The 27,151-nt window shown below is 25.7% G+C and overlaps 2 protein-coding genes across 5 annotated transcripts in view; both read right to left on the bottom strand.

Annotated features, from left to right (window-relative positions):
• LOC139424922 (uncharacterized) overlaps positions 1-27,151 on the bottom strand; it is a 46,743-nt gene that overhangs the window by 19,165 nt on the left and 427 nt on the right. The window contains exons 2-4 of one of the 3 annotated variants that reach the window (XM_087156769.1): positions 3,179-3,264; positions 1,719-1,854; positions 898-1,035 (exon numbers count right to left, since the gene is read on the bottom strand). In XM_087156769.1, coding sequence (XP_087012895.1) covers positions 898-1,035; positions 1,719-1,850 — 270 coding nt within the window. In that variant the 5' untranslated portion in view covers positions 1,851-1,854; positions 3,179-3,264. Of the gene's footprint in view, positions 1-897; positions 1,036-1,718; positions 1,855-3,177; positions 3,265-27,151 lie in introns of all 3 variants that reach the window. The other 2 variants (XM_071177055.2, XM_071177056.2) reach the window with 2 other exon arrangements.
• Positions 5,288-27,115, bottom strand: LOC107439694 (uncharacterized). 2 transcript variants are annotated; one of them, XM_043045193.3, is made up of 7 exons: positions 27,031-27,115; positions 25,335-25,865; positions 19,695-19,983; positions 17,635-17,868; positions 12,755-12,964; positions 11,642-11,774; positions 5,288-8,581 (listed from the first exon to the last, which is right to left on the bottom strand). In XM_043045193.3, the coding sequence occupies exons 2-7, from the start codon at positions 25,802-25,804 to the stop codon at positions 8,556-8,558; spliced, it is 1,362 nt and encodes a 453-aa protein (XP_042901127.2). In that variant the 5' UTR covers positions 25,805-25,865; positions 27,031-27,115; the 3' UTR covers positions 5,288-8,555. The 2 variants fall into 2 exon arrangements, with proteins under 2 accessions (XP_042901127.2, XP_042901126.2); XM_043045192.3 differs by having other exon boundaries at positions 26,973-27,113.

Here is a 27,151-nt window from a genome sequence, read left to right as displayed (position 1 = left end):
AAACTATTTAAATCTTACATAATTTCTAGCTACACTCCTTGAATAATTTTGGTACTTTTCCGTTAGCCAGCAAAAAATTGCCAAATAATGTAGATTTCTGCCAAATTTCTTACAACTATAAGGGGTTTAAAAATTATATATTTGTTTTATTTATACATATATCTATTAATAAATATTTGTTTTTAGTTGAAGGTTTTCGACTTTTATTCCGCTGACTGCTTTGTCATTCGCTTCACTTGACGACTTGGCTCGCATTTGGTTAGAAATCAGCGACATTTGCGCCCGACTAACGTAAGGTACCATAATTTTTGCTCAAGAAATTATTTAGTGAAAAATTTAATTCTTAATAATGCTTCAAGATTTTAAACAGTTATTTTATATTTAATATAAAAAATAAATAGAGCATATCATAAAGTAAATATATGTTTCAATAACTGCAAAATGGAAACCAATTAATCATAAAATGTTGTAAAATAAGTCAATTATATTATGCAATTACTAAATAATAAAACATAAAAGAAAATCCTTTTTAGTTAGAAGCCCATAGTTTAGAATAATAATTCAATTAAAAAATGCAATAATAAACTAAGAATAATATTAAGAAAGAAATAAGAAAAATATTGTCAAATATAATTTAATAGGAGATAAATTATTTAGAGACAAATTCCATAATAACTTTTATGATGATGACAGCCCAAGATATTGAAATCTTCTTTGTCTTAATGACCATATGTAATTTTTTTGTTCAATAAGAATGCATAAACTGCAGTGAGGCAATTATCTTTTTATGACAAACAAAAAAACCTCTATATTCTTGTCAATATTTTTTATAGACTTCTAACTAAAAATGTTACAATACATAAAATATATAAGAAACATAGATAAATGTTTCTTCACCTGAGTCAAAAATGTACTGCAAGACTGCAAATCTTGAAAACAAAGTGAAGTCTGATATAACTTTTTTAATTTCCCACTTGTAGAATGAAGCAGCATATCTATACTATTAGCATTTTCTCCAGTACACTTTGCATAAGCCTATTAAATGCATAAAAATAACTTTTTTTAGTATAATACACAAATATAATTATAAGGGAAAACATAAAAATTAAGTAATTAGAAAAATTCCTTATGAGAAATGAAATTAAAAATCTGAAATTTACAACAAATTTATCATAATGCAGAAATAAAAAGTTGCAGATAGAAGAATGGAATTTTTATTCTTCAAATATTATTTTGCTTTTTGTTCAGTTTAAAATAACATTTGTCAAGGAAAAAAATTTTTAGACATTGAAATTTATGAACTATTTTAAAAATGTATATAATAAATTTGAAATAATAAATGTAATTGATTTTCTTAATAATATTTCCTTTCCTTAACTCTAAATACGAATTATAACACTGATTCCGTTTCAGTGTTGTAATTTCATGGTCAGTACTGAGACTTTAAAGTTTGTATTGCTTTTATTATTGTGTGCAATCTGTGGTGCCTTCTGTTTGTCAAGAGAAATAAGTAGAAGATATGCTTAAAGTAAGGTAGAAAGGACTTGATCTTGTATGAGCATGAAAGTGTGGCTAATTTCATTTTTTTATTTACCAAATAGAGTAGAGTTAGAACTCAAATAAGGCCTTCATATGTCTTCTTAATTTACTTTAAAATATTTTAATAAGAAAAGTAAATACAAATTACTTAAAATGGGACTCTATCGAAGTATACTAACCTCTTCACAAAACTTTACCCACTGAAAGGCATTGGTAATACTTTCTTCATTCCAGTCAGAGGAAAAAAAAGCTTTTGGGACAATATCCTCATAAAAATATTGAATTCCATCAAATACTGTCTTGAAATCCATATTACTAAAACAAACAAAATTATCAAATACATTCAAATATTTCCCAATTACAAAATTTAATTAGAAAATAGAAATAACAGTGATTAAATACAGCAGCTACTAAATTTGAGGAAAAGTAATATTTAATGTTGGATTAAGAATTGCGTAGCAGTCAATGAAAATAAATGTCCTTCTACCCCATTATAGGGTTTTCCCATTACGGACTAACTGTTTGAGCACATTAGAAGGGGTACTTTTATTTATCTAAACTTTCAAAGTTTTTTTTAATTTCATCAAAAATTGCATTTAATAGTAATTTAATGATTTAATAATTTTTGGTGATTAACCAGGGTGGGAATCAATACTCAGAAAAATTTTTTATTTATTAATTTTTCAGATAAGCCTCATTCTTATGCAAAAAATATACTAAAAGACACTTATATTTTCTTTTAGAGTTGAAAAAAAAATTTTTTTTTTAATATTTATTGCAAGATCAATTTCTTTTTTAATTTGGAAAAAAATATTGGAATTTTAGTTACATCAAATTCAAATTAATTCATTTTCCCTGGATTTTTGAATACTTTAATTGAATTTCTTGATATTTCCAGGTTGGTAAAATTCTCTGACTTCTCTCTGTCCTGTCCCCCCTCCCTTCTAATTTATGGATTTTCCTAAATAATTGAATTAATAAAACTACCATTTGCGGCTAATTTGATAGCAACTTTTTGTAATAAAAACATTTGGCATAAAATTAAAATAATTTAAATAGATAAAAGTATCCTTTCAATTACGGAACTGCTTATTATTTGTTATATAGAATATCTAGGAGAATATCTAGAATATCTTATATAGAATATCTACACCTGGCATTTACATGCTTGGCTGCTTTGCAATTTCCAATCATTATGATTATTATTATCCTTTGTCCCCTCCAAGTTTGCAATTGATATACTAAATCACCCTTTATTAACGGTTAAAAAGACACACTTAATTTGACAACTCAGAAGATTTGACAAGACAGAAACAGAAAATTTTGTGTGTAACATATAATCATTATAATAAAAAAAATTAGGTAAAATATCTTAACTAATATTTGTCTAAGACCTCCCCAAATAAATATACACAGAAAATTTCTTAACTGAGATAAAATATAACAAATTTTTCATTTAAAAATAGCACATGAACATAACCAATACAAACAGAAATATGTCCTTCAATTAAAATGTAAAATTTTTAAGGCACTTTAAAAGTGCAAACTAAAAATCAGCAATAATGATTAGAGATTTAATTGGTTTTTATGCTTCCCTACCCAAACTGATTTATAATATAAAACCTATAAATATCTTACTTTTTTTTTAAAGGAAATTAAAAGTTTCAGAATCCAAGTTGCATGGTTACTAAGTCTTCAAAGGCAAAAAATATAGAAAGCTAAAATCTACAAATAAAATAACAAATACTTGTAAAGTTTTCAAAAAAATTCATACATATATTAAATGAAGTAAGGGTTTTAGCAAAAATATAAAAAGAACAAATAAAGAAAAGTTTCTCAAAATGAAAATTTAAAACAAAAAATTGCGGAAAATTTAGCAGTTAAAAAAAACCTCCATTAAAAAAGAAAAGGCAAAAGTAAAAAATAAGTTTAAGTAATAAAAAAAGTAGAAGATGTTTTTTTAGTGTGACCCTAACACTGTTCAACATTTACAAAAAATAAATAAAATAAAAATTAAACAAAAAACTTTTACAAGATAATTCAGGAAAATCTCAAAACTATTTACTGTGGATTGATCCTTTTTATAATAAATAACTTACTAAGTTTTTAATAAATAAATAACTTACACAGTTTGAAAGCACTAATAAGAAATGCTATATGAATAACAAGGTATCAAAATTACATCAATCATAACTTGAAGAAAAGATTTTTTTAAGTTAGATGCACTGACATTAAATATATAACCATGTTGAACTTAAAACCACATTCCTGTCTAGTGCGGACAAAGAATATATAAGTGAGAAGACCAGCTCTCATACGCCTGCATGTAAACCTGTTCCAGAGGCACCGGTCAACTCCATCACAACCTGTCTCCTCATCCCTTAAGCAACCCCATTCCCCTCAGCTCCCGACAAACACCTCTCTCCCCTCCCATGTAAGCATCGAATGTAAAGTGACTCAAAACATGTCTGCTTTTGCTCTTTACAGACCTTGTGGTTCTGAAAAAGGTTTACTTATTAAACAAGGAAATTATTTACTGGTGACGAATTCATTAAAAAATAAATATAATTTATTATTTTAACATGGGTGTATAATTAAAATAGATATCGGGGCAGTCACTTCAAAAATGGTGAAAAATTTGTTGTTAAACAAGTTTAGAGACGCTACGATGGCTGAACGATGTGCGCATGAGTCAGCTCAAAAGCCTTTGGTGCTTTTCTTGTCATACAGAAGGACCTAGCTGTCTCCAGCTACATATCGAAGAAGCTAGACTTCTTCTCACATTATATATTCTTTGGCGCGGATCTGTTTAAACTGTAATTGATAGCTTTAAATAACTATTATATGATTTTTAAGTTTTTTAATTCAATAGGAGAAACTCAGAAAAAAACAGAATAATTTTTTCACATAATTAATGGATCATTAAAATATTCATCAAGAAAAGAAACAATTAATATATAAATTAAAAAACTTTTATGTCAGACAAATGTTAAGAATTATGAAATGGAAAGCTATTTTTAAACTTTAATTTATGATAACAATTTCCAGCTATGGTCTCAGCAAACCTAACCTATAATTTTTCTTTTTAGTACAATGTGCAATATTCCCCCATTTTGAAACAGTTTGCAACAATATTGTTTGTAATCTTTTTAAACGAGGATATAACAAGCAAATACAGATTTTATTAATATAAATACAAAATTTTATAACAAATTTAATTAGTATAAGAGCATTTAAATTTATGAAATTTATATTAGGAAGAAAAAAAAAACTTTAAAAATGTGCTATCATGAAAATAAGAATCAGCTTGACAAATGTAACCAGTCTTATAATTTCTTTTGCAACCCATTTGTAAATAAAAAAGACATAATTCACATTTTTGTCTTCAATAAAGATATAATAAAAATGTACCTATATTTGAAATCTAATAAAATTTTATTACAGTTTGGCACCCAACTCGTAATTATCTTCACAATTTTAAAAACTAAAAAATTCACTGCCAAAATTCGCATAAATTATATGCAATATTTTTAAGCCTCAGGTAATAATACTGAACTTGGGACATGCATACTGCCGTTGATATATTGAAAATGCACAAGTGGAATTCCAGATTACCATAAACTGAATAAAATGACTTCTTGTTCGGATTTTTTTTTTCTTAAATATGTCAATAAAATTAAATAATTGGACTGTTTCTATAAAAACAAACCTAAAACTTTAATTTTTTAATTTATCAGTGATTTTTCTAAAAAAAGAGAGTTCGAAAATTATTAAGCAGTCAACTATGAGTAACAAAGAATAATCTGAATGGTCATAGATACCCCAATCCCTAAATTTTAACTTAATTCTGAAAAATGCAATTTTTTTCACTAATTCTATTTTTAAGAAAAAATGCATAATAAAAATATATCACAGAGTAATGCAAAAGCTGTTTCAACTATAACTTATAATAATATTATTCTAGATATTTTCCTATTGTATTTGTATGTCATTGTTTATTCTTATGTTTAATCTTTAGAGCAACTAACTTTTTCTTCCATTTTTTTAAAAATAATATGTCAAAATAATTTCATTTACTTACAACTAAAAGGCTTATGTAGCTTCTACTATAGCTTTTTTTTTCTTTTATGATGTTTTGAAATAACTTTGGCTCAATAGATAATTTTTATGTAAAGAAAAAATTGGTTTGTATGAGAAAATATGCAGATTTTATCTCAATATTTCAACTTTTGATAGCTTGTTAAACAATCTATTAAGTTATGAATATTTCATGCATGTTTAAAAACATTCAAAAGCTTCTTTTAATAAATAAAAAAAAAATAAAAACATTATTCATCAATTTTTTTTTAAAAAATAATAAATAATTAATAAAAAATTTCTAAATAATAAATTAAGAAATAAAATAAAAATTAATTAATAAATTGTTGGAAATTTTTAGTTTGAAGAGGGGGGAAAATTGTGAATGGCTGATTTACATATGTAGCAGATACAGTTTCACAGATTCTGTTCATTTATTATTTTGATAAAATATTATTTTAGAAATGTTACATCTTTAAAATGCAACTAAATAATTTTTTTTTAAATAAATTCGTAGACAAATTAAAAATAATTTGTTTAAGATTAGTAAAAAAAAACAATTTAATAAGGTATACATTTTTTTATTATTCTTTGTTTTATCTTAAAAACATTTTAAACAACTATGCTTTTTTTTATAATAAAAATAAACTCTTATTAATTATCTATAAAAATAATAGTAACATTCCAGTTCATATAAAAGTAAATAAATCTCCATTTTGTTTTAAAAAGTACAAATTTTTTAAAAACTTCAATTAAGATATCAATACAAAACATACAATACAAACTTTATATGACTAGAAGGCACTAATGATTGTTCCAAATTCCACATTTTGACTACAAATGCAATTGTTTTATGAAACAGTGAAAATTAAGCTACGCTTTTACACAAATAACTCAAAAGAAACACAAAAATTGATAATTATAGAAGAAAACACACCTCGAAACAGCATCAACTTTTGTTAAATACAAACAATTGATCAAACAAAGCTGTAATTAATACAAATAATTAAATGACAAATAATTAAATGAAATTTGCCGAAAAAAATTTAAAATGTGAGTCATTAGCACAAACTAAAGTATGATTAATACACAAATGAGAAATTTCGATCAACAATAGTTTTTCCTGATTCACATGAAATAAAATATATTTTAACCAAGTTATTTTCAATTAGTATCTTTTAATTCAAGAATGTAAAAGTTTTCAGTTTTGATTTCTTTTAATCAACAATTTCAAATCTGAGAGGGAAAAAAAATTTATTTCATATAAATTGATAAAAACACAATGCTATACTAACTCAAAATAAGTATAAGTTTAATAATGCTAAAATTGAGAATGTAGAATTATGAAATTGCAAATAAAAATATGTGACTACGGGTGAAATTAGAACAAAAAATTTTAATTTTTCACATGTTTATAAAAAACACTATGTTGTTCTAGCTTAAAAGATATAAATTTTAAAATAATAAAATTATAAATTTATAAAATTATACTTTATAACCTCAAAAATTTTAGAAATTACTTATCACACAAACTCAAAACAATTCGTAAGTTTATCAATGTTAAAAGGTATTTAAAAATAGATGATTTCAGTTAAAAAAAACGAAGAATTCATAGTAAAAATTTGGAGTTAGCTAAAAAAAATTCTTTCAAATATGGATTTGAAAAATTCTGTAACTGTTACAAATACAAATTAATTAAGGAAATTAAAACTCCTGAGTTATGCTAAATATTTTTGCATTAAAATATGAAAGTTTTAAGACACACTTTTATTTATACAAATTTGAACAAATTTAAAGAACGATAAATTTTGTTTATGAAATAAATGTGCCTAAAGAAAATTAGCATTTGGATTTGTGGAACAATAATAAAGGAAATAAACAGTTGGTTTAACATTACATTAATATACGTAATTGTTAATCACATATTCATTAGTACATAATAATAAAAAATTATAATTCTGAACGAACAGGGAATCAAAATTAGTTTTTCTTTAATGAAGTTTGAACAATCAATTCATTTATTATTTGAACAATACACTTAGAGATGATTACATTGATACAATGATCATTAAGCTTTAAATAGGTATTACAAATACATCAAAAATTGTTTTAAAAAAGTAAACTTTAACAAGTTATATATTTAGTTTTTTTTTTTTATTCTATTTTACAAGTCAAAAAAATAGTGACTAGCAGAGTTCATATTAATCTTAATTCCATTGATCAACTTCAAAATTTAATACAATTTAAATAAGTGTGCAAGAATAATAAAAGTTAATTTTACATATGAATTAGTTTTATATTTCTGAAACAATATTTGCCACTTAAGTTGTAATTGCTCAACTAATTTAATAATTTTATCTCTGTTCAATTAATAATACACCAATAATTGTATTTTAAAAGCATTTTAAAAACAAAATCAAGATTTCATAGTGTGAAGAATATTCATACATCTATTCCTTTAAAAAAAAAAAAAAAGTAAGTAAGACAGCCATTTTAAAGTTTAGTTACTGATCATGCCTACTCAATACTGTAGAAAAAAATACAATTATCTGTAACAACCAAAACCCCTAATATCTTAGAGCATCTTGAATCATTAACAGTATTTCAGTGCATCCATTTAACCAAAGTAACACAGTTGGAAAAAAGCATAAGTTCACTAGCTAGTAACCATAATACATATATTTGTAATCATTAAAAAGTATTTGTACATTCAAAAAAGAAATGCTTAAATACAAAAAAACAAAACATTCACTAAAATAATACTATAAATGTTATAAAAAAACAATTAACTACCATATTCTGACTAGTAAACAATAGATAAATTATGGCTTTATAAATATTAACTTAATGTAAAGTGAGCAATTGGTATTTTTACAAATGTATATATTTATGGCAATCATAACTTTAAAATCAGTCACACATGCTTTAATGATGAAGTGCTACCCAACAGAATTATTTTGCTTTCCTGAAAAGACAAGGGAAAGTATAACTAAATGTATTCAAATTGTTAACAAGAACAAAATTGTTATTAAGCTGCTTTAACATTTCAAATACATTTGAATATTATCAGATACAAAACTGAACTAGAATAAAAATGATGTAATATTATGGGCTAACATAAGCTCACATGATTAATCTAAAGTTGACAGCATGTCTTACACATATGTGACTAACTATAAATCAGCTGATTATTTTTTAACCAGGTCATTTGATGACACTTCCACAGAGACTTTAAAGAGCAAGGTACATTTGTAATAAAAGTAAACTAGTGCAATTTCAACAAATTAAAAAGATTTTTGGACCTAAATTTTGAATTTTATCTTTTAATTTTTCAAAACTTAGTGAAGGGTTAATTTTGAATATTTCAACAACAACAATCTAAACTGAGAGCAGGCATGCGATTGCTGGAAGAAGAAATAATCTGAAATTTTTTTTTGCTCAATTTGTATCTTTTTAAGCACTTAACAAAGTTTTATTTTTGTATGTAGAATATAAATAAAAGACTCAATTTTATGCACAAAAGTAACGTTAATAAAATATAAAAAGAGAAAAAAAATTATTTTTATTAAATAAATTATTTTTTTATCAACACATAATATAAATATATATATATAGCAAAATTTACATATTCCTCCTTTTTTGCAAGTTGTCATCGCATCAAAACAATAAAAAAAAGATTCTAAAAATTATGAAATTTACGGCAATAACTGAAAAAAGTTCGATTAATGAAAAATAACTCAGTAAAATAAAAGTTTGAGAAAAAAACTAGAAAAAATACCATTTTTTTCCAGCGTATGATCTTTTAAATGTCTGCCATTTGGGAATTACATTTCTGATTATCAATTTTATACTTTTGTGTTCGCCTCAGTAGTTCAATAATTCTAGTGGAAGTTATTTTTTTTAGTTTTGCGTCATCGAAGTTGCGTTTTTCTATCTGCGTAAAAAAAAAAAAGCAATCCCGAATGGACTAGAACTTAGAAATAAGTAGGATGATCCTGAGAGCGAAATAAATGTCTCGTTAACAAAATTTTATGTAAGTAGCAAAATTCAAATTTTACATTATCAGAACTTCAAGAAAATTGTGGTTGAATATAAATTATTGACTTGCAGAAGTCCACAACAGTCTTATAATTCGCGGAATTCCATGAATTAGAGGAAAAATCACATGCCTGCTGGAAAATATAGAAAACAAGCAGGAAAAGCTAAAAGATCAGAGAGTTAAATATATGCTGCATATATACAGCTACAGATCACTCTCAGAATGAAGGAGAAAGTATATTGATGCACCATAGCTGAAATGTGACCTTGAAAAGTTTAAAATTAGAAGAAAATTTCAACATTTAAAAGGAATTTCAAGTGCATTGTCAGATTTTACCCTGGAAGAATTACATGTATAATCTTAATATATTAAAAAGCATGTATCATTAGCTAATCTAACTTAACAAAATTAAGATTTTATTTTTTGCTAATGAAATAAAGAGTATTAAAGATTCATTTTTAAGAGCAGTATATTCTCATTTGAAATTATAATTCTATGTTTATCACTGAAATGAAAAAAAATTGTGCAATATGTTGGCTAATAAGCCATAATAGCATATCAAATACACAGGAAATTAAAAGCAGGACAAATCAAATGCATACAAATAATTAAATGCATATTGGCTTTTGAATAATTTTCTTTCAATGTATAACTTATTAAACAAATTAACAGGTGCCATCACATCTATTGAACAGTATGTAGACAGAAGTGAAAAAAGTAAATTTGAATAAAATTATCTTAATGAAATCAATATATGTAATTATTATTTATGTTAATTATGCTCATTTATTTATTAATATAATTCTTTCTCATAATTTTTAATTCATAATTTTTTTCCTGAGAAATAGCTCAGCAGCATTTTTGAAAGCAGTACTTCCATAATAATGATTTACTTCAATTCAATTGTAATCAAGTTAATATAATATATATGATAAGCAAAGCCTTGTTGCATCAAAACTGAACTACAAGAAAGAAAAAATATTTGAAAACTTTGCATCAAATTTGACATGATCAAATAATATAAAAATTCGATGAAAGTAGAAAAAACTGTAAAGTTTAAAAGAAGAAAAAAACGAAAATTAAAACAGGTAAAGATAATTAAAACAAGTAGGTGAAAATAAAGCAGTACTTCCAAAATAATGATTTACTTTGATTCAATCAAGTTAATATAATATATATGATAAGCAAATCCTTGTTGCATCAAATCTGAACTACAAGAAAGAGAAAATATTTAAAAACTTCGCATCAAATTTGACATGATCAAATAATATAAAAATTCGATGAAAGTAGAAAAAACTGTAAAGTTTAAAAGAAGAAAAAAAACGAAAATTAAAAAAAATACTACGAAATTTTCTTTTTAAATACAGTAGGGAACCGATTATCCGGAACGATCGGGACCATCGCTATTTCGGATAACTGATTTTCCCGGTTTTCTGAATCGCTACAAAAAGCCGTTTTTTTTATTGTTAAACCCAACTAAAAAAAAGTATTTAGAAATAATCTAAAAAAGAAGAAAAAACGAGGAAGTAATAGACTAATGATTGTTTATAAAATGATGGTAAGGTAAACATCTTTCAAAAAAGAAAGAAAAATCCTAAAATCTTCTGAGGAAAAAAAAACTTTTTTTTTAAAAAAATGGCGGGAACATTTATCGAATTTCATTCCGGTTTTCTGATTTCCGGATAACGGGTTCTGCACTGAATTTTAAAATTATAATTTCAGACAGATTTTTTTTTTATCTTTTGTTCAAAATTATCTCATTAGAAAATTATTTAAATTTTTTACTTTTCTTTCTTTAAAAAATTATATCTTTTTTTTTTTTTTTTTTTAAACTTCAGGCTAATTTTCTGCGGTACAAAATATAACTGTGATATTTGATTCAACAGTTTTCAAGTACTAAGAAAACAAACTCGTGCATAATTTTTTCAGTCACTCTATCTATGATTGCTAACTCACAATAAAATCTAAAAAATTTAAATAACTTACCATTGTTAAAGGGCAAAAAAGTTAGGGTAACAACAATGTTATCGTCATTCTCAATTACATTTGCAGATTGAAAGGAACTTAACATGGGTCTACTAATTGACTTACGAAACTCGATGTCATTATAGGCATGACTCTGGAAGAAAAAAATGAAAAATTAAGAAATTATTTATTAAAAAATTAAATTAATTCTCTTGCTAAAAATTTATCAATGCAAGCATTAAAAGTTTACAACAGGGGTGGGTAATTGTTTTGAAGCAAGGGGCCATTTCGTAGAAGCATGGGTTGGGAGAGAGTCAGATCTTAAAAAAAAAAATTACCATAAAAATCTGTAAAAATAAATACAATAGTGGCAGTTTAATACAAATTATTTACTCTCCTAATAACAAATAACCATTTTAAATCAATGTTTTTTGTTTTCTTTTGTAGATTTTTGGCATTTAGCTTTGCTATAATGTTGTGAAGAAGCGAAAAATGATTCTGCAAACAGAAATTTCATTTGTAAACAATATATAAAACAAAAAAATTACAAAAATTAAAAAATTTTAAAATTAATAAAAAAAACTATAATTAGTAAACAATCAGCAAAATTGGCAAAATTGTGATTTTATTGATAAAATTGTGGCAATTACAGTTTTTCTGTGTACTCCCTTAACTACACACCTGTCCAAGGTAAATTTTCTTCACTGACTTGGCAGATCACATAAAAACTGTTACATAGTAGGCTAATATTTTAACATCCCTGATTTAATATAATATTTTAACTTTATTTTGAATAAATTATAAAGAAAAAAATTAAATGATGATATAAAGCATCACGTAACAATTAATAATATTATTTAGTTATGAGTAAACTACCAAGTTTCAAGAATAGAAAGAAAAAGAAATAAAACATAAATAAAGTTTAAAAAAAATATGATTAAATAATACACTAAATTTACAGCAAACTGTTAAGTTTCAAGGGTATAAAGAAAATTAAAAGAGCATGAAGTCACATTTTAAAACAAGTCTTAGCAATGTAATTAAGTTTATCTTTATAAAAAGTTATGCTATAACGAAGTTATCAGTAAAACATATTGACAAAAGCATAAAATGGTTAATAATAATTTATTTTACCTTTAAATTATTGCATATAAAATCTAACTGCTGATGCCAATATCCTCGCCCAGGACTATGAGGAGGTAATTGCTTAAGGACAGGTGATAAAGGGTTTTTCACTTTTGTTGGAGAAAATTGGACATATTTCTCAATGGAAGCTACAGAACTTTGAACTCCAACACTTTTCTTCTTAATAAGAGGTGTTTCATCAAGTTTAGGCAAATTGATCTGTCAAAGATTAGTTATTTTGAATATTCCATTAGAAAAACAGCCAGACTAGATAAACACAGTTAAAAATTTCTGAATCACATAAAAATAAGTTACATGTTAAGTTACGAAAAAAATAGAAAATTAAATTAAACAATCCCTTTTTTTTCTCACTAATTCATAAAAATTCTGAAATTATGTTTTACAAGTTAATTTTTTTCATAATAAAACCTTGGAAAATTCAATTTAGAAGAAAAAAGTTAAGGTTGGAAAAATGGTTTACCTAATAAAAAAAAAGACATTTTCAACATAAAAATATATTTAATGATTCATCCTTCAAAATAAGGGATTATATTTTATTATTGATACTAATTATAAACTCCCTAAGCTAGGGGTGCACAACCTGCGGCCCGCGGGCCAAATGCGGCCCTTCGACTACTAAAGTGCGGCCCGCGAGAGCTTCTAAACACAATAAAAAATTTTAAAAAATGGCAATTTTTAATCGCAATTTTTAAGTCATCACGTTTTGACACAATCAATTTTAACAGATTCTTTAGTAAATGTACGTTTAACGCACTTTCTTTAAGCCGATTTTATCGTAAATATAAATGATTTTTTTAAACAGTTATTTCCCCTTTTCTACGTGATTTCGAAAATCCCGAATTTTTATTACGACGCTAGTTTCAGATCGCAAATTTAAATAATCACTTTTTGTGCACTTTATTTGTGACGATTTCATCTTAAATCTAAGTGATTTTTAATCTTTTTTTTGCAATTCTTTCTTTTTTTTCAAAACTTTTTTCGGCAGTTATTGCTATGCGTTCCCACGTATTATAAAAAATTCCAATTGTTCTATTAAGACATACAAATTTTAAATCATGCATTTGAAACGCTTTATTCGTGCTGAGTGCAGCATAAATATATTTTTTATTTCTGTGCTTTTCCACATTATTTTGACGATCCCGTTATTTAACTATGATGTTATTAAGACACGTGATTGTTAATCGCGCAATTAAATAATTCATTTTTGATACGGTATTTCAGTACAGTTTTATTTTAAATCCTAGTTATTTTTCCTCCATTTTTATTTCCGCAACGAATATGATTTGGTCGAATGTGGTAATGAATTGTGATTTGATCAAAAATAAAATATTCGGTAAAAAAAAGAAGAAAAAATCGACTGAACGCCGTACTTTTGGGGCCAAATAGCAAAATCTTTTAGCAACATAGCAACACTGAAACTAAAATTTCAATGCTCAGAATAATATTTCATGGAAAAACGTATTCATAAATTAACTCTAAAAAATAAGGCCAATCAAGAACGTTTTTGAAAATGTCGAAAAGTGAAACAGAGAACATAAAAATCAATCTTAATTTTTGAAAAAAATTTTTAAAGCTGAGCATCTCAATTTTTCAATTACCAGAAAAAGCCAATAAAAAAGAATTAAGATAGAAATGCTATTAAAAATTACTACGTTATTATGAAAACGTCTAAAAAAAGGTTTTTTTAATTTAAAGAAAATAAAAAGTAATAATTTTTAAAAGAAAATAATTTTTTAAATGAAAATCTTATGTCGAAAATCTCAATTCAAATTTTTCTCATTGCCATAATTTTAGCAGAAAAAAATTGCTATAAAATAAATTTTCTTAGTAACTTTATTAAAAAAAAAAATGCTGAGTCATAATAAAAATGCCTTAAAAAAGAAAAACAGAAAAAACAAATTTTTCTTAGTTCCTGAAACAAAACTTTAATACTGATTATCAAACTTTTCTATGTTACTGGTTATTTATATTACAGTACAGGGAAAGAGTGATAATAAGCTCAATTCTCAAAGTATTGAAAAAATGACTAAATTGACTTGTCTGATTATAATTTAAAAAAAGAAGAAGTAATATCTATAAAAATTCAAAAATTAAAAAAACTTGGAAAAATACATTTCTAAAAAATATTCTACCGAATATTTGACTGATCATTCAACCAACTGAATTTTTCACAGAAGGGCCAAATACTCCTTACATCCCTCCCTAATTTAAATGCAATGTTATTGCAACTTAAGAAATTCATAAAATGACGGAAAACATGAATTTTTGAACTGCTCACTGTTTGTAGTTTAGATTTCAACTTTTTGTTGCTTAAGTGATCTTTTTCGATAAAAAAAAAGGAAACTGTTAACGATATTAAAAAAATCAAATAATTAATAAAATAAAATAATAAAGCACATTACAAAATAAGCATTGAATTTTATTTTGAACTATCACAGTTTTGTTTTTATTTTAGGCTTTTGTTTAAAACCTATAAATTTTCTTCAATTAAAATATTTAATTTGAATTTATATTACTTAATTATGACTAAACTTTTTCCTACTTTCATTCTGTGGGCATTGCAGATTTTTTTTTATTTATTAGAATTTAATTCTAAAATGAATTTTTTTTCGTTTTGCACGATATGATAAAAGAAAAAAAATTATTTCTTTTCTTCAATGTTTAATTATTTTGATAAATCTATTGTTCATATGATAAAAATAGCAAGTTTTTTTTTTGTAAAAAAAAAGTATAAGTTTTTTTTATTTTTGAATGAATTCTAATAGTGGAACACTACTAAGTTATTGATACAGTACAGAACCCGTTATCCGGAAATCAGAAAACCGGAAAACCAAAAAACCGGAACGAAATTCGATAAATTTTCCCGCCATTTTTTAAACAAAATTTTTTTTTCCTCATAAGATTTTAAGATTTTTCTTTCTTTTTTGAAAGATGTTCACCTTACCATCATTTTGGAAATAATCATTAGTGTATTACTTCATCGTTTTTTCTTCTTTTTAAGATTATTTCCCAAAAAAAATTTTTTTTTAGTTGGGTTTAACAATAAAAAAAACTCCTTTTTGTAGCGATTCAGAAAACCGGAAAAATCAGTTATCCGGAATAGCGATGGTCCCGATCGTTCCGGATAATCGGTTCCCTACTGTATTACTAAGTTTATTGATAAAAAAAATGGAACGCTAATGCTTAAATAAACATTATTACATTTGTCATTAACATGTCTAAATAGATCTGCGGCCCTTCGTTAGCCAGCCTGCTGTGCAAGTGGCCCTTCACTCAAAAAGGTTGTGCACCCCTACCCTAAGCTAAAAAATAACTAGGTACTTCTAACTCAATTCTATTACTCGAAAAAAAAATGCATTGATTGAATTTTTCCATGTTTTCAGTGGAGAGTGGCCAGGTTCTTTTCATAGCGAGAAAAAAAAACTAGTTTAGATATATAAGTTTCTTCCAAGCAAAGTGAAAGAAAATGGAAAACTCTTTTTAAAAAAAGAAATATCAAATAATAAAGCAATTTTTTTTTTAACAGTTTAACATTACAATCTTGATCTGTTTAATTCAGCAATAACTTTTAAGCTGCTTTATTCATTACACCAATGCTATTTAGTTATACCTGATATCAAAAACAAAATCAATATTCAAAATTGACAACAAAAATAATACATTGATATAAAATATTTTGATACCTAAAAATACATTAATATTAAAAACTCATAATAAAAATTAACCAGTTAATAAAATTTATGATTGTATTTACGAGCAAATGGTACAAATAGTAAATGCATTAAACAGAATAAAAATAAACTAAAAAGAAAAAAATATGTGCATAAAAAATACGTTAAAAATAACATAAGTTTGCATGACATATATATAAAATTGAAAAGTATTTATTTCCAACCTAATTATTCGTAAAATTTTATTAGGTGTTCCTATTTATTTAGAGCCAAAAAGAGAATAATTTAAATACCTTTTAAAACCAATTATTATAGTAAAGGTTTAACATATATTAAAATTGAGTAAAATATTTAAATAATTTTAATTACAGTAGTTTATTTTTTAAAAAATAAATAAATAAAAGTGAATATAGTACATTTTTGTGTTGTATGAAATTTTACTTGTTTAAAATAAAACTCTTCAATCTTATTTTCAATTTCTTCCATTTTGTCCAGTTTCTTCAAGTTCCCTGGATGATATAGATTTCTCCCTGAAGAAATCATAATCCTGAATTTTTAAAGACTGTCTTTTATACTTAATTAGATATATTTACATTATACTGGAAAAAATTTGTGTTCCAAAAACTGTTTCATACTATTTGTAAGTAAAATAAAGAATGCAAATTGGATGGAGTATTAATCATTCAATTCTTACTAAATATGCATTAAGGTAAAATATTACAATAAAAATTCCTTTCTTAATAAATTTCATTTAAAAAAATGGGATAATTTTTATTATTTAAATTTTATTTCATGTAAAAAATGACCTGAAATATTTTTTTTCTCTTTTTTAAATCTGACAGACATAATACAACACTGCTCAAAAGAAAAATTAAGATAATTTTAATTACATAAAAATTTGCTGGTGATGTCTTCCTTGAATATGGATTCTGTTTGCATTTTCAAAAATAAGTTATAGGAGCATAAAAATAAAATTATATAGTTCAATATTCCTCTTTATAGTATGGAATTTTTCAAAAAAGATTCTAAATTTCTTACCTTTTAAATCGAAATTACTCATTTATTTTTAGAATACAGTTTTTAACAGATCAATTTACGAATAACTACTGCATTTTTATGAAGATATTCTATGAATACAAACCTAATTTAGAGGAATGTTTTTTCATTTTTTCCATTAAATATTTTTAATTGAATTACCTCTGGTGTTTTATCGCCATCTACAAATAACTTATGACCACAATACTGGCAAAACTTTGAAATCATAGGATTATCTTCTTTACAGAGACTGCATATTTTCTTTAATCTTTGCCCACAGTAAATGCAGTGTTTGGCTGACAATGTGTTCCTCTCTTGACAAACAGTGCAAATCTCGGAGTCCTTTTCACATTTTTTACAAGAATATAAACTGTTGTTTAAATCACTGGTTCCAAGCTTTAAAGAAAAAGAAATGTTAATTAAAATAATTTGTTTTAAAATCTATATTGAAGGGCCGTATAGCATTGAAAGAGGCATTAAAAATTTAATTAGATTATTTCAAAAATAACGCTCTCCTGCAACAGCCAGTTGTCAGTTAAAGGGAGTTGTTTCTAATGCCACTTGTCAATACCAGCAAGTCAGTTGGTGAAACAAAACGAATTTAAGGCAGATGGCGCATTTCTTGTTTTTCAGTGGAGCAATCTATGGCCAAGAATATGACTACAGCCACACACATGCCACAGCCCGTTTATAGGGTGGACCCATTCATTCATTCACTGATTGCAATTTTGACCTGAAGCAGAGAATGATCAATCGCCAATTCAGTACCCCCTGAGGTATAAACTGTTACGCGAACATGGTGGACTTTGTGACCCGACAGACTTAACGTGCAAAAGTCACAAATTACTACACGGCCTGCGGAGATCAAACTCACGACCTCTTCGACATAGGCCCGAAGCTTTACCAAACAGGCTATCCGGCCCTGTTAAGGGGAGTAATGGAGATTAAGGCTTTATTACTTTGAGACAAACAGCAGGACAATGGCAATGTGGTCAACATTACCCACAAGATGCCATAATTCAAACATCATTAAATGAATGGACCATTTTAATTTGCTACCTGCTAAAACTTTTTTTTTTCAAGAAATAAATCTAAAATAGCTTTACTCTGATCATTAACAGATAACTTTCAGTAGGAAAAATATAAAGATATTCTTTAATTAAAATTACTATTTTAAGCCCTCTGTTAGTCCTGGCATTTTCGGAACTCCCGACAAATAGTTCTTTTGCAATTAACTTATTTTTTGTTATTTTTTAATAAATGACATCATCAGAGGTTCATACAGGCAGAAATTGGGGCCACTTGGCAACACCTTTACAAAATTCAAATTTTAAAAAACGGCCCTAGCACAAAATTAAAATTCTTAAAAACATTTCCTTCACCAAAATTCAAATTTGTAAAAAAGGCCCCTTTACGAACTTTCCCTTAATATAAATGATGACATAAAATTGTTAAAAAGCGGATAATCGGAAAACTACGAAATTTTTCGGCAGGCAACGTCGAGAATCTTACAAGTCAAAACTCAAATACGAAATACCCTTATCGTGATAGTGTATTAAAAATATCAGAGTTTGAAAAATCTAGTGAAAAAGGTCCAACAAAATTATCATCCAACAACAGGAAGTTACGATGGATTCCCTCTCCATGAATCGGGCGTGAAAAGGGCAGAACTGTGAAAAGGCAAAAACCATGTAAAAAAACTTAATAACTTCCAAACAAAAACTGACGTTAAACGACATGAATTTACGATCGAAGCGCATAAAAAATGTCAGAACTTTAAAAAAAATATGAGAAGCTGTAAACTTAATAAATAAATAACCGTGGAAAAAACATTAAACGATGTAAACTAACAATGGAATTGTCAGGAATCGAAAGTATCAAAGATTGATAGCACGAGTTTGAATTTTGCAAGTAGGAACAACGTAATAATTACATCGGAATTCATTTGAAAAACCATGGGGAAGCGGCAGAAAAAACTATGTAAAAAACACATGGATATTTATAAAAAATGTGGAGTAAAAAAAATTATTAGGTACTAAAACAGAGCACTTTTCGGTAAAATTATTTCTCTGCAAAAATAAGTTTTTTCGCAAAAAGATTTTTTTATTATATTTTTTTTTACAAAAATCGGTTGCAAAAAACATCTATCATTTTCTTCAACCCAGATCTTGTTATAAGAATGACAGAAATATCAAATTTTAAAGCACAAAAAAGAGTATTACCAGAATAAGGTCACCTTTATCATTCAATCCACCAGCACCAATTGAAAAATCTGGAACAACATCTTCATTTCCAAGAAAAAATGTTGAATTTTTAATTTCTTTAGAGGAATTTTCTTCTAGTAGAAGAACGTTTTCATTTTCAAATAATGTTTTATCCTCGTCTAAACTTTCACCAATACTGCTTGTATCCTGGGAAGAGTTATGACTGTTATTTAGTAGTTCCTCCTCATCAGATAATTCAATATTTACTCCAAGATTTGAAGAACGCAAGATCCCGTTGGACAAACTTCTAAACGAAAGTTAAGAAACGTTTTATTGATTTAATAAAAATGAGCAAAACGTTGTGAAACATCTGATAGGTATCAAAACAAGAAGAAATTTAAAATAAAAGAAATAAATTAACTTCACCCTTATTTAAAAAAAAAAAAAAAAAAAAAAAAAAAAAAAACGATTTCACAAAAAAAAATTTCTACAAATATTCTAGACAATCAAACAGAATTAAAAGGAAGAAAATCAGTTTTTTTTAATACAAATTGGATTTTTTACTCAAACCAGATTTTTTGATTTTATTTATATACAAATCAAAATTAAAGTTTTAATTAACTATATTAATAATGCTCAATAATATTTAAAAACAATATTGTAAATGAAATACTTAATATTTCTGTATATTATAATATCCTATAATAAATGTATTTTTATTTGCACGGCATTATTTGTGTTTTTCATGTCATTTTTTAAAAAATTTAATTTTTTTCCTTCTTAATCACTTTTTATGAATTTTGAATATTTTTCATCTTAACATTTTGTTTGTAAATTATTTTTAGATAAATTAATGACAATATTACATTGAATCTTGTTATTTTAAAAGCATTTTGCTTATGAATTAATGCTTGCTTAATTTTGCTTAAGAATATTTTTTTTAAATATAAATTAAAGTAAATATTACATTGAATTTGGTTATTTTAATTGTCTTAAATGACAAGTGGTGATGTTGAATAGAGATTTTCCAGCATATAAAAGTTTGCCTTTAAACAAAAGGTAATTTTTCAACTTGAAGAATATCAAACATTTGGCAATATATTGCAATTATAATGTTTTTGGAGAGTGTCACTAAAAATAATTAATTTCCTTCTTATCTTTATCAGATTGATTTATTACACATGATATTTCATAACTGACATATTTCTTTTGATTATTGCTCTATTTTCAACTAAATATATAAAAACAAGTTATGATTGATATTTCTTTTAATAAAAAGCTTAAAAAAACATGTTTTTTTTTAAAAAAAACTTTCCATTTCCACATCTTTTTTTACAGTTTTTCTGGGCTTTTTGTTAATTTATTTTATATGCATTTTTTTAAAATTTTTATGTTAGCAACATCCTAGCCTTGATTATTATAAAATAGTCGCTAAAAAATAAAATCATAGTTGTTTTTATTCAAGCTCAATATTTTCCTGAAAGACAAATACCATATTTATCAGTTAGATATCAAATGAAGAATTAATTAGTTTTGATCTGGAAATAACAAAAATCAATTATTCTAAACCACTCTTGTGAGAAAAAAATTCTCTTTATTACTTTTATACAAAAACTACATGTTTAATAAATTATAAAATATTCATATAAACACAAAACTATTTAAGTTTAGGTTTATTACACCAATTTAAATAGGTATAATGTTAAAATATTTAATGTATGTGTAATGAAATTGAAATATGTTTGTCAAATAGCAAATTATTTTACATACAGATAACGGAAAGTTATAATTTAGAAGTTTCGCATCACTTTAATTTACATTTAATCTTTCCTATTTACTTTTAATTTGCAGCCTATTGTGAACATCAAATATCATTTAAATTAGACTTAAAAAAAAATCAATACAATTATAATATATTTTTAAATTATATCAACAAAAAAATAAAGACCAAAAGAAAAAAATAAATATTTAATTTAAATCAATAAGCTTTTGAAATATTGAGAGACTTAATCTTATTTTAAATAATGGAATCCTGTTTAGTAATACTTAACTCCAGGTCATGATATAACAAAATATTTGTAGTCCAGCAAGCTCATATTATGACACAGAAATGCAAAGCTTAACTGAAATTTTGAACATCTAAACAAAGGCTAAACAGAAGATAAGTTATAATGAAAATTAGCAAAACTTTTTAACATTAGATAAGTATTTAATTAAGAAGAAATTTAAAATAAAATAAATAAAACTAGAATACTGCTTTAAAGACAATTCAAAATCATTTAATACTTTTTATTAACTTAGGTATTTTTTAAAAAAAAATAATAATAGAATTACTCAACAGAATTTGGTTTAAAAGGTATAATTTGAGTTCAAATTAATTTTACATAACTTTTTTTTATAATTTATTAGGGAAGATTTTGGTAAAAAATCTAAAAATACCAAGAAATCTAAAAATATAGACAAAATATTTTTTAAAAAATAAAAAAATGCTTGAAATTCACAAGAATGTGAATTCAGGAATTTGAATTCATGTAATTTAAAATACATTGCAAGATTTATATTTACACCATGAATAAAAATGTGAGGTTTTAAATTATTGGATGCATAGGTAGAGGTTTGGGGTTTTCGAATTCCCAAAAAAGATTTATTTTTAAATCATAAAAAATAATCTTTTTATGGGAATTCCAAAAAGTGGAACACAACTACAAAATTTTTCTTCTTTTTTTTTTTAAATTAAAAAAATTTATCCTGAATTTATGGACAATTACATTTAAAAGTAATAAAATTAATATAATGTCACTATGATGACCACAACAAAATTAGATCAGATTTGTTTTCAAAAAGTGAATTTTATGTTTAAATTTAAACATAAATTTTATGCATCGCATTATTCTTTACTTATTAATGAAAAGGAACATGAAGCCAAGTTTGCAAACATATAGGAACAACAGTGTTTTCACTACAGCGCGAGAACGCGAGAATCTCGCATATTTTTTTCTTTTCTCGCATTAAAAAATGATTACCGCGAGAAATTCGCGCATTCTATAAACCAATTTCAAAATTCGCGAATTTCTCGCATTTTGAAAAAAATTTCGCATTGCGCCATTTAGAATAAAATCCGTTTCACTTTTCTTCCTGGATCTTTCATTATTTTCAACATCTGCCCCATTATCTAGCTTCCCTGTTTACCAGTATTGTTAAAATCTTTAAGAACTACAGAACACCATTCGTCCGAACCTCTTTCAGAACGCATTTCTCTGCAACCACGTGTTTACTGTAGGTAAGGTTTCTTCATGTAAGACGTTCAAATTTTTTGAGCATTAATGCAAGGTGGACAAATACCTTGTAAAGGCAATATCTTCTACTCCGAAACGGACAAATGAAAATGAAACAAATGTGGGTAGAAACGATCAAAACGAAATAAATACGCATTTGAGTTACCTAATGAGAATAGCTGATGAAAAAGTAGATATAGAACATTTTCCATATGATGATGCAGCAAAAATATTCAATACTTTAAAGATTAGAAGATATTAAAAATTTATTATAATTAAAGAAATGATTTTTTTCATGTCTCTTTGTGTTTTTGCTTTTTAATTTTTAGAAATCAGAAATTCTCACCCATTTTTTTTCTGCGATGAAAACACTGAACAATGTCAAATCCTAGTTTACACACATTATCAGCTACCAGTAATTAGTAATACGTAATGGTGTAGAAAATATGACAGCAAAGATTCTTTACGGTATATATATATACGTAAATATGATACTTTGCGATAACAATATACCCAATAAAATAATATTTTGATCACTATTAAAAAACTATAAATATCTGATTTGATATTATTATTACCACATCGAATAGATAAAGTCGCAAATATTAAATTATTGAATACAATATTATTATTAGGGTTGAAAAATTTTACATCAAAATATTGACAAATGTAAAAATATAAATTAGCATCATCAGAAGAATATTACAATAAATATAATATAAACAGCATTTTTAGACCATATGTAGTGATGTTAAAATTTGCACTAATGTTCATGATATCACACTAGAGCCTAATGTTCACGCAAGCAAAAACACTTTTGGACCTATAATTTATATGATTTAAAAAACTTACACCCATATTCTTTTTGTTGAAAATGTTAATAAATGCTTGTATTTTAATAAACCTACATGGGAGATAAGAAAATTTTATTTAATTTTAAAAATGAAATAATCTTGAGAAATACTTTTAATACATTAAAAATAATAACAGTTTCTCTAATTATTTAGAATTTTTAATTTCAGAAGAAGTTGCCACATGTTTTAAAAAATGATCATCATTTAAAAGGCTGACCCTGGGCACTTGTTAACCAAAATTGCCATTTGCATTACATAGAAAATAACCGGAAATTCTTTGGTTAGAGGCCACTAAAATTTGACTCTGACAACCATAAGACGAATGGTCCCACCAACCTGAAATTGATATGTGATATGCCATTTGGAATTTTGGCTCCGTGTTTTGGCCTGTATTTTTTTTCTAAAATAGCATCTTTTATCATAATTGGAACTAAACATTTTCTGAAATGTAATTTTGCATTAAAATTATCTTATAAAATTTATACAAATAAACTCTGTGGCACGACAGACCAAATAGGTCAAAGGCCTACTGTGCCCATCTGTTTCTTGACCTTGGACTGTAGGGTGGGTACAAGAGCAGATGTACCAGTTGAACAGTCAGCTGAATGCGGAACTCCCAGTGTTAAGTACCCAAGCATGCCTGGCACTCATTTTAACCCACTGAAGGAATGAAAGGCTGAGTCAACCTTACCCAGCCAGAGGATCGAACCCAGGACCTATGGAAGAAGAGAGCGAAGCGCTTCACACATATTTACCGGGCGTCTTATATATATATAATAGAGACATGTGAAGGGTCCCTGTGGCAGAATTTTTTCAGGCTTTCTGCAACATACCTCTCTAATACTAACATATTTCTGCAACATACTTTTAATAATTACAAATTTACATGCTACTAAATTAAAGTAACAGAAACGTCAACTACAAAAAAAAATTTCTTATTCTTATGTTATAGGCAATATTCTCGCATTTTGTAGGGGGGAAACACACTAATTATTTCTTTTTTTGCATTTTGTATATCATCATCACATTAAAAAAATAGAAAAATCATGAAATTCGTAGTGGAAATCAATAGTAATAACTGCATAAAAAATGCAAACAAAAATTTCTACAGAAAAGAAAACCAAATTTTTTACTTTATTATTCTCAAATGAGAAGAGAAAAATCACAGCATTTCTCTCCACTCTGTTGTGCAAGAAAAGCATCTTTTGAATATAATTCTGAAAAAAGATAAAGATCTTTTGAAAATTTCTACCGAAAAAAAATTTACTTCCCAAAAGAAATATCATTCAACAAGAACTCTGCAATGTTCTTCAACAATTTTGCCATGATTCTGCCACAGGGTGAAGGGTCCAGTAAAAATGTGTATGGAGTGGCAATATCTTAAACCACTCTATACACAGCCATAACTAGTACAAAGAATGAATGGTCTTTGAACTAGTAACTAAATTTTCTTAATTTCTACCCCTGTGGTATGAGTATTTTTATAAAAAAGCATATTTCAAAAGTTGAGGAAAGGAAAAAACACTTACTTTTGAGAATTATGGGTATTATCATCACTTATATGATCAGAAACTTCATCTACAATATCATTTGAAGTACTGGGTTCATTCAAACTTGCAGGTTCATTAGCCTTTCCTTTATCTTTATTCTTTTCAAATTTTGTTGAAGAATGTCTTTCTTCTGCTTTCACAACTTTGAAATTTTTTGTTATCACATTGCTAAACATAGAATGCATTTTGGCATGTATAGCTATGGCACGCACAGTTATTTTTCCAGCAGGTAACGAGAAAGGTGCTACATATTTGATCGTCTCATTACCTTGTACAATACCTGCATACGGTTGAGGTTTTGTTCCATCAAGAGTATAAAATATTTCATGATTTATGCAAGTTTCACAAAAAAGCTCAATTTTTGTATTTGTACTAAGACTTTTTGGTGCACCAAATGACGTTAAATCCAGAGGTACAATATGAGGAGTAGGAATAGAAAATGGTGCCATCGCAGGAGCACAACACAATTAATAATGTTTAGAGAAGGTGTCATAAATGTTGGAAAATTGACTGAAAAATTTATAAAAATGGTAACAGTAGTAAGTGGGAAATTTTCGAACTATTATATATATATATATTTATAACTACTCACTCTTATGTTATAAATATGCATAGTAACAAATCTAACATTAAGTAAGACACAGGTATACAAATTAGTAATAAATTTAACATTACTATACAAAGTATTTCATTTTTAGAAGAAAAAAAAGAACATTTAAGTTGATAGAATTTTTGTCTTATACAACCAGTGACGATGTTATTAGAAATGTATCTTTGGTTTGAACATAACGAAAAACCTTAGTAAAATTTACTAAGTAATAGGAGAAGCAAATAATAATAAAAAGTACAATAAAAGAATAAAAAACAGGATTTATTTGAAGATTTAATATTTGTAATAAATTAAACTTATAATTAAGTTTTTTAAGACTATGGTGAAATTTAAGAAAAAAAAAGTTTTAACAAATCATAATTTTTTTTTTATTAATTAGGAATAACTAATGATCGCACAGTGATTTTTGAAATACTATTATTATTTAACAATTAAAAACAAAACTTCCATACATCAACAAGTGCATAAAGTATGTTTTTATTTATAGGTATATTTTGCACACTTACAATATTTCATATAGTTATCACTTGGCACTTTCAAATAATTTCACAATAGCCAATAATGTATAAAAAAAAAAGAGCCTTTTTAACTGTAAAAGGTATTTTTAATAATTCCTTACTAAGGTGTTCTTATACTTATATTCCTAATTAAATACTTATATATAATTCAATTTTCATTCAGTCATGTTTTGTGAATTAGTATAAGAAGCTTAAAAATTATGCTACTTTAACTGATTGAAAAAAAAGTCAAAGATTATAAAAACAAAAACTCAAATTGCTAATTTTATCAAATTTAGAAAATTTAAAACATTTGTTGCGATTAGTATTATTAGTTCATCGGTTCACTAATTAGGATGTTAAATGCAACCAATTTCAGCAATGTAATTTATAATCTTTAATAATAAACCTTTAAATTTTTATCTTAGCCAATTTTAAGCAGCAAACTCAAACCAATAAAAATTAAATGAGTGATAGTGGAAAATATTTAAAATATAGAATTGTTTATACACATAAATTAAAAGTCGTACGATACTTAGGGCTGTTTATAATATACTTATTAAAGTACTATTTAAAAAAACTCAATTTTCTAAACCACGTTCCACATAATACTTTACGGTGATTAAAATAGTAGTTTACTAAAATATTTGATAATTATAAAAAGTCAAAATGGTAATACTAAACGAACA

Source organism: Parasteatoda tepidariorum, chromosome 2 (genome assembly GCF_982258835.1).
Source record: "Parasteatoda tepidariorum strain Cologne lab strain chromosome 2, Ptep-v5.0, whole genome shotgun sequence".
Classification (NCBI taxonomy): Eukaryota; Metazoa; Arthropoda; class Arachnida; order Araneae; family Theridiidae; genus Parasteatoda; species Parasteatoda tepidariorum.
The sequence above is the reverse complement of the archived record's forward strand: the minus strand, read 5'-3'. Positions and strand labels throughout refer to the sequence as shown.

Coding starts and splice junctions, on each gene's coding strand:
- LOC107439694 (XM_043045193.3), bottom strand. CDS start 25,804: ATGGCACCATTTTCTATTCCTACTCCTCATATTGTACCTCTGGATTTA. Junction 17,869..19,694: donor ATAAAGGTGACCTTATTCTG/GTAATACTCTTT, acceptor TTTTCTTTAAAG/CTTGGAACCAGTGATTTAAA. Junction 8,582..11,641: donor TTTTTTGCCCTTTAACAATG/GTAAGTTATTTA, acceptor TTGTCTTTTCAG/GAAAGCAAAATAATTCTGTT.